At 44.8% G+C, this 8,027-nt stretch overlaps 1 protein-coding gene across 1 annotated transcript; it reads left to right on the top strand.

Moving 5' to 3' along the window:
* Positions 1–4,820: 4,820 nt before the first annotated feature.
* Positions 4,821–7,803, top strand: S1PR3 (sphingosine-1-phosphate receptor 3). Its single transcript, XM_026064068.1, has one exon. The coding sequence runs from the start codon at positions 4,867–4,869 to the stop codon at positions 6,010–6,012; it is 1,146 nt and encodes a 381-aa protein (XP_025919853.1). The 5' UTR covers positions 4,821–4,866; the 3' UTR covers positions 6,013–7,803.
* Positions 7,804–8,027: the final 224 nt, after the last annotated feature.

Below are 8,027 nucleotides of genomic sequence, written 5' to 3'. Positions count from 1 at the left end.
CGGCTGTGGCCCGCGTCGGCTTTGCACTTTCGCAGGCGCCGTGCGCTGTCGGAGGTTTCCTGGCTTTGAGCGGCGCCGTTTGGCTGGAGTCACCGCTTGCCGGGGCAGCTGGAAAGTTGCTGCGGAGGGGGTTAGGTGAGGATGCGGAGCGACGGCGCGGCAGCGGCGCTGGCTTGCGGCAGGTCGGCGAGAAAGCTGAGCTCGGGGCAGCTCGCTTGAGCGGAGCAGTGCTTTTGGCTTGGAGAAGTCGCGCCGCGGAGCCGTCGGTGGGGTGCGTGTGCTGCTTGAATAACTCGGGCAGAGTCTGGCTCACCGCGGGAAGCTCTGCAGCCGCGCCGATTTGCAAACCGAAGGCTTAGTCTTGCCGGTGAGGGGAATAGGTGGGGAGCACTAGGAGCGGTGAGAGGAAAGGGGTAAACGTGCCTTCCTTTAATGTGCTTAAATGCACAGGAGGAAACCGGTCAGGAGCTCCTGTGTGAGATATGCACGTGCGCTACCCGGGATTACAAAATGCAAACTGATGCTGTCCAAAATCCAGAAGCCAAGAAAAATAATCGTTTATTAAAGGCTTTTCCTAGGCTGTAAGTTGCCAGCACATTCATCTAAAAAAATAAATAAATAAATAAAACCTTTCTAAAGTTTATTTGAGTTGTCCAAGACATTGTTCTGCGGCAGCTGTTTGTTGTCTGAACTCTGTTTGCATCTAGCACAGCTCAGTTTCAGAGTGGAAATGTGGATTGAAATGCGCTGTTGTTCTCCAGAGCCCTTTCTGTTCTTAAATTTAACACTGCTAGGGTGTGCCTGAAAAATTACACGTATTTGCTTTTCATCGGGAAAGGCTTTAAAAATAAAGGAAATTCACACAAGTTTGGCTTTGAATATGCATTCTTGTCTCCCCCTTCGCCTTTCTTAAATTGTCATTTGTGGCCACAGCATATGGCTGTGCGTGGAGAAGAAGGGCGACCAGGAATGTGTGTGTGTCGGGGGGAGGTCCTCCTCGGTCGGGTCTTTTCATTGATACTTGGGAGGTAAGAAAATACAGTTTGCAGCCGAGTTATAGTTCAGTTGCAGCTGGGTGTGCTGAGTGTGTAGCGTACCATGGTCTGGCGTGGACGAAAGTAAGAGACAGTAAGTTAAATCCTGTTCTCACTCGCACCTTACAAATTGCTTTGACTTCAGTGTGAGTGAAAGTTGAGAGCAGTTTGGCTTTAAAAACAAGTTCTCATTGGCTCTTTGCACTGCAAAGCGCCGGGTGACAGTGGGGAGATGGTCGGAGAAGTCCTCGGCTCGCTGGGGGGCTCCTGCCGGGGCACCGTTGTCGCTGCTCGGGGCAGGGGGAGGTTTGCTGGGGAGGGGTTGTGGAGGGGGCTCAGCGTCCCTGTTAGCGCCAGCCCCCTGGTGCTGGCCTGGCACTGGGAATTGCACGTTCCCGGAGAACGGCCGCAGGCTGCCTGGGCTGGCTGCACTGCGCGGGTGGCAGGGGCGCCCCGGCGGTCCCAGGGCCCCCAGCAGCTGCGGGGACCGCAAAGCTGGTGGTGGGGCTGGGCGGCTTCCCAGGGCCTGCGGATGGCCCCTCTCTGCTGGCTCCATCCTGGCCGCGGGGATCACCAAGGTCAGCCGAATCGTGGCGGGAGGTGACTGAGTCGTCCCTCACATGGCCACAGCTTCCTTTATTTGAGCAATTTGTCAGTTGCCGGTTTGACCACAGCATCCGTGAGGAAGCATAGCTGGATCCCTCCTCTGCTTCGTACCCTGCGCAGTACCCGGCAGAGCAGCAAGAGGGATGCTCCCGCTTGCTTTAGAGTGAATAAAGCTGACTTCCAGCAATATCGAGGGCTTGGGGTACTGAGGTACCTAACCAAGGCAATGCTCAACATGCGACGGGCCACACGCACGCTTTTCAGGCCCTTTTTTGAGAGTCCGGGTTGAGGTCCATACTTTACATGTGATCAGGACAAACACTGTGAAGAATAAGCTGTAGAGCTGTCAGGAAGCAGTGACACAAGTACGCTGGAGCTGGCTGTAGATATCTTATTATATGTGGCCAACTTTAAATTTGCTGACTATTAAAAATGAATGGTCTTCTCGAGTTGCTGGTTACAAAGCAGGAAAGAAATGAGAACATTGTTTAAAAAGAAATATGGCTGAAAAATATTACCCTGAAATGCTGCTGATGGAAAAGAATGAATTTTAATTCATTACATTATTATTTATATTAACTTTCCAGTGGCCTGCCAGCGAGACCCATTCTCCGAGAGTCCCGACGAGTAACACTGCTTCTTGCAGGCAGTGGTGGCAAGACCTGTCTTGCAGCAGGGACCTTGTAATACTATTACAGCCTCCACTGCCTTGCCACAGGACTGCCCAAGGCAAAGATTTACTTTTACTGTGATCCTAAACTTGCTGCAATAATATTAACAGAAGTAGTCGTTAGGAGCAATGGAAGAAGAGACCTGGTGTGTTTTCTGCTGATTTTGCCACTGTGCCTTCAGCTGGGGGAGCTGGTCTAGTGCCGTTGCCCTTAGTAGAGTAATGACAGTTTTAGCTGCTGAGTGGTGACTGATAAAGTCCAATGTCTGGTGTATCATTTTCTTCATGGAAAGAAATATATTTGTCTGTCGATCTAGCAATAGGATGACTTGGCTTGGAGAAGCCTTGCTGAAATATTTATTTTGTTGCATGTGCTGCTCTTAAATGATACTGTGTATGACTCCATTATGCAGCCATCAACTAATCATCTGATGAATGTTGCTGGTTGAGCTGTGGTTACCAAATACTTTTCTGGCCAAATATAATTGTTTATTGTACAGCGGGAAGCACTTGCAATTCATATGGCTACACTGAGATTTTGTTAAAAGACAATACAATGAGAGGCTGTGATAGTTTCTGTGATAACAGTGGGCAGATTGTAACCGAGTTACAACTGTGCTGAACTTCAGCTGAGGTGAAGCTGCTCTGCTGAAGAGCTTCAGAAATGCTTCAGAAAAAGCGTCAGCCACTCGAGGGCCCCGATCTATCCCTGGGAAGTGCGTGAGGAGGGGGGTTGTCTCACAGTCAGAGAGACGACTCAGGACACCAGACTTCAGCTGCGTTTATTGGACAATATGGGCCTCATCTCGGGGGTCTCTTCACCACAGTAGTTAGGGCTTAACACCTAGAATGGGCTAAATGTAATAATACGTAAATTACTCTTTCAGGAAATAATTTTAAAACTTTTCGAATGTATTCATGAATTCAAAGCAAGTCACTGTAGGCTTTTGTCAGATTATTTCTTTGCTGAAGGAGAGAATCTGGGGAAAGGGAGGGTGGGAAAAAGGGCTGTGGGTCACCCTTTACGTCCCTTGACGTTCATATGGGCTGTGGTTTGCTCTTCCCCTCTTCCAGAAGGCACTTGAAAATGCATCTCCCACTTTTCAAGGGCCCAAATCAGGCTGCTAGAGTAGCAGTTGCTTTCGTGTTTTTATGATCTTCAGAAACCTGTTTATTTTCCAGTGAAAGTACAAACACTTATATAGTAAATTTAAGCCTGATGACAGTAAGCTTGCTTGCCTGTGTTACCTAGGATAATCTGGAGATTCCTTGGGGTCTAGAGACCACAGGTTGAAAACTGTTGGTGTGCTGGACCCTGGGGGGCACTGAGGTGTCTCAATTTCTTCTCTCGATACCCTTCCTTTGAAGGTGTCTTCCAGAGGCTTGCAAAATGCTCGTCACCCCTGGGTAAACAGTATGGTGAGGTCAGGAGCTCTAGCTCTTAAAGAGTTTCTGAAAATAAGCTCTTTCATTTTGGACCAATAGAAAGTGCTCTCCCACTCAGCACGACTTTTTATTTTTGCATTTTTCCCAGAAAAAAAAAATGAAACATTTACAAATTTTGTTCAGATGAAAGCAGTTCTCTCCTCCTCCCCATCCTAGTTGGATTTTCCTAGCCCGAAAACTGGCTATCCATTCGTTCTTACTGTTTGGGGCACAAGCACTGTTTCTCATTGGAGTGTGCAGCATCTAAACTGTAACATTTCTTGTAAAATCTTAAGTGCTTCTGACATAGCCTGATATTTTGCTAATCTGTGCAGGTCTCTTCAAATATTTATATATGGCAATGAAAAAAAAAGACAACTAGGAGAATCTGCTGGGAAAATGCAATATATCAAAGTCCATGGGAAAACTTTGCAGTTAGACCTAGTCATAATTTAAAGAAAAACAAAAGTGAAACAGAAAGGACTATCAAAGATGTTATAACATGCTCCTTTTTTAAACATTAAATACACATCTTGCATACAAAAGTGAAGGGAAAAAAAAGTAAAGTTGACCAAAAAGCCCAGTATTGTGAAATTACTTTTTATCTGGGTGGTACTTCCAGAGATGTGACTTAATATGTTTATCTGAGCAATGGCAGGAGAAAGCCACCTAATCTGAGTAGGAAGTGGGATTGATTTTATGGTGACTGCCTTTCAGAGCATCTCCTTAATTATAAATAGCCTGATTTTGTACTGTTAAGCAGTTTCTCGCGGTGCTCTGGTATTTCTGCGGCAGAGCTGTGCTCATGTAGACCATGACGGACAGCTTACCCAGGGTCACCTCGATGGATGCAGTCCATGTCCCCCTCACCACAGCAACAGTACCCGTGCGGGCTGCAGGAGACATCAGATGCCAGCAAGACTGATGTGGCCTTCTGCTGTTTTTGTTTTCAGGGCCTGGTTTGATAGTCACTGTCCCGAATTACCATGAGAGTAGCGCTGGAGCCTGGGGTCCCTGCCGCCTGCCCAGAGGAGTGCTTGGAGGAGCATGGTTTGATCTCCCTCTTGTGGAAAATTATTGGAACTAAATTCATGCGATATTAAAGAGGCGAAGAGCCGCATTGGCTGACAAATGATGGCAGCCATCACTGTGCCACCTGCCTCTCTCGGTGGCCCCCAAGGAGGCGAGGAGATGGACTCCCTGATTGTGCTGCATTACAATTATACAGGAAAGTTTATTCCAAGAGAAAAGGCAACTGATAAGGTAGACCTGCCAACTATTGCATTTCTCCTCTTGTGTAGCTTTATAGTCCTGGAAAACTTGATGGTGTTGATTGCTATTTGGAAAAACAATAAATTTCACAACCGCATGTACTTTTTTATTGGCAATCTAGCTCTCTGTGATCTTCTAGCTGGGATCGTTTACAAAGTAAACATACTTATGTCTGGGAAGAAAACTCTGAGCTTGTCCTCCACAGTCTGGTTCATTAGGGAAGGCAGCATGTTTGTTGCCCTAGGAGCTTCCACTTTCAGCTTATTAGCAATAGCTATTGAGCGGCATTTGACTATGATTAAAATGAGGCCTTATGATGCAAATAAGAAATACCGAGTGTTCCTGCTCATTGGAACGTGCTGGCTGATTTCGGTCTCCTTGGGTGCCTTACCCATCCTCGGCTGGAACTGTATAAACAACTTACCGGATTGCTCGACGATTTTGCCTCTTTACTCCAAGAAGTATGTTGCATTCTGCATAAGTATCTTCATAGCCATTTTGGTAGCTATCGTTATCCTTTATGCGCGTATCTACATCCTGGTGAAGTCCAGCAGCCGCAACGTCACTAACCACAATAACTCCGAGCGCTCCATGGCTCTCCTTCGGACGGTTGTGATCGTCGTTGGCGTCTTCATTGCCTGTTGGTCACCACTCTTCATTCTGTTCCTCATCGATGTGGCCTGCAGGGTCAAGGAGTGCTCCGTCTTGTACAAAGCCAACTGGTTTATTGCTTTGGCCGTCATCAATTCTGCAATGAATCCCATCATCTACACTTTGGCCAGTAAGGAAATGCGTCGGGCTTTCTTTCGCCTTGTCTGTGGCTGCCTGGTGAGATCCAAAGTGGCCAGATCCTTGCCTATTCAGCCCACACCAGATCACAGTCGAAGTAAATCCAGCAGCAGCAATACCCAGAAGCCAAAGGATGATTTTCCACAGATGAATGTTGCCTCATGTATCATTGAGAAAAATGAATCTTCATTTCAGAATGGAAGCTTCTGTAAATAAAAGACTCCTCAAGACAAGGACTTTTCTGTGGCTTTTAGAGTTAAACTACAAATGGAGTTCCAGTGTTCATGCACTTAAATCATAGGGGAAAACACTAACCACTTATTTAACTTTGAGGACTTATTTATCAGCAATCATTTGCTTTGGTAGTCATTCAGCAACGCACCTGATTCAAGAGAACTTTTCATGCTCTCCACCCAACAGCTGGGACAGAGTCCATACATATCCAATGACGTTGTACACCGCAATGGCATTGCATATTTATGGTTATATATGGCACTGCCTGATCTTGCAACATATCTATAAAATCTGTCAGAAACTTCACCATTCACTAAACACTGCCAATGATCAGAAAATGAGCCTGATTATTGCTGATTGGGAAAAAGGCTCATTACATATGTTGGCGATTATAGTTATCTGTATGTATCTTGCTGTTATGTTAATAGCCTTGCACGTATGTGGTATAAATAGCTGTATATTTGTACAATTCCTTATTAAAAAGTCATTGTTTGGCAAGAGTTTACAATATGCTAAACATTGTATTGCAGTATACAGTGTACGATGACAAATTATACAAGTAGATAGATGTGTTTCAAAGAGGATGTTTGAAAACATTTGAAGAAGTAGCTTTAAACTGACACAGGAACTTTAACATGCCATATCAATGCAGTATTTTTATTTTTTCACTTAAACTTTTCATGTTCAATGAAAGACAACATGACAGTTGTCACTGTGGCATTTCACAACTTATTTTAAACAAACAGTAGTAAATAACAAGCAGTAGCAAATAACAATTGAGAAAGGATATATACGTTCGTTATTTAAAATAGCTAAAATGTGACCCAACAATACACATATATCAAGTGTATGTACTATTTCAATGCATATATTTTTACTTACTATTTCAATGTATTTAAAAAGGTATGTCAAACTCATGTAAACCTGTATACCTTGTAAATGCACTACCTAAGCTGAGATTCTTCAGTCCTGAAAAGGAGAAGTAGCATTTCAGAAAGCAATGAACCACAACTAGGTTTTCTTGGGGAGTTCCTAGTTTTCTCTCCAGGCACTACTGTGGCATTGGATCATATTATGGATTTGGTTGGGGAAGAAGTCCAGCTAGCAGGACAAGATCCCGCTGTCTGTTGGTGGAACCTTATGCTTCTCCCAACCTCTGGGCGCTTTTGCAGACACAAGAGGGAAGATGCAGTACAGCAGGATCACAGTGAGGCGAATATCTCCGTATATACCTGACCTTGCCTTGGATCTGGAATGAGAGCCCATTCAGTTTGGAAGACCTTCCACCTTTCCTGGAGCCCCAAACTTACTCTTTAGAGAGGTTGTTCCAGAGAAATCTCTATGCAAACAGCTCCATGGTTCATCGCTGCCTTACCAGGCTCCATTCAGGATGGTGGTCCATTTCAGAGGGGGTTCCCGTGACCTGTAAGGATTAAGACATCATAAACATTTGGGGTCAGGTACCCATGAACGTGGTCCGTGGTACTTCCATCAATAGTACTTCAGGGCTGGAGGCTTCAGTGGAGGTTGAAGGGAAATGCTCAAATGAGTTCCCGTTGTCTTTCAATAGGAGTATAACCGTCCAGCTTTCTTGGGCTCTTGTGAAGATTCCTGTTTAATGTCTCAAACCACACCTTGCCTTATGCACAATCAAAAGTTGAGGGTTTTTTTTAAGTTCATAGCTTGTAAAAGTTGATCCTTAGCTTTACTCCTGTCTCAATCATTTAACGCAACAGCATTAAAAGACTCTCTCCAAGTATGTACAGTGTATAAATCATGTAATGTATGTAGCAAAAGCCTTTAAAATATAGAGGTTTTCATTGTCATTATCTTTTACGTGGTAACAGTCTACTTGTAAGTTTTATGCTATTAGACAAGTATAAGAACAAAGAAAAACAAAAACTACATTTGAAAGAAACAACTGCAAGATAGTAATAAATATGAAATAATTTCTACCAAAAATGTTGAAAAGCAGTGCACATAGAGAAAAAGAGCAA

The sequence above is a fragment of the Apteryx rowi genome, unplaced genomic scaffold, assembly GCF_003343035.1.
Source record: "Apteryx rowi isolate R43461 unplaced genomic scaffold, aptRow1 scaffold_208, whole genome shotgun sequence".
In the NCBI taxonomy this organism is placed as follows: domain Eukaryota; kingdom Metazoa; phylum Chordata; class Aves; order Apterygiformes; family Apterygidae; genus Apteryx; species Apteryx rowi.
Note: the sequence above shows the minus strand (reverse complement) of the source record. Positions and strands in the feature narration are given on the sequence as shown.

Excerpts from the sequence above, each read along its gene's own strand:
- S1PR3 (XM_026064068.1), top strand. The coding sequence starts at position 4,867 with ATGATGGCAGCCATCACTGTGCCACCTGCCTCTCTCGGTGGCCCCCAA.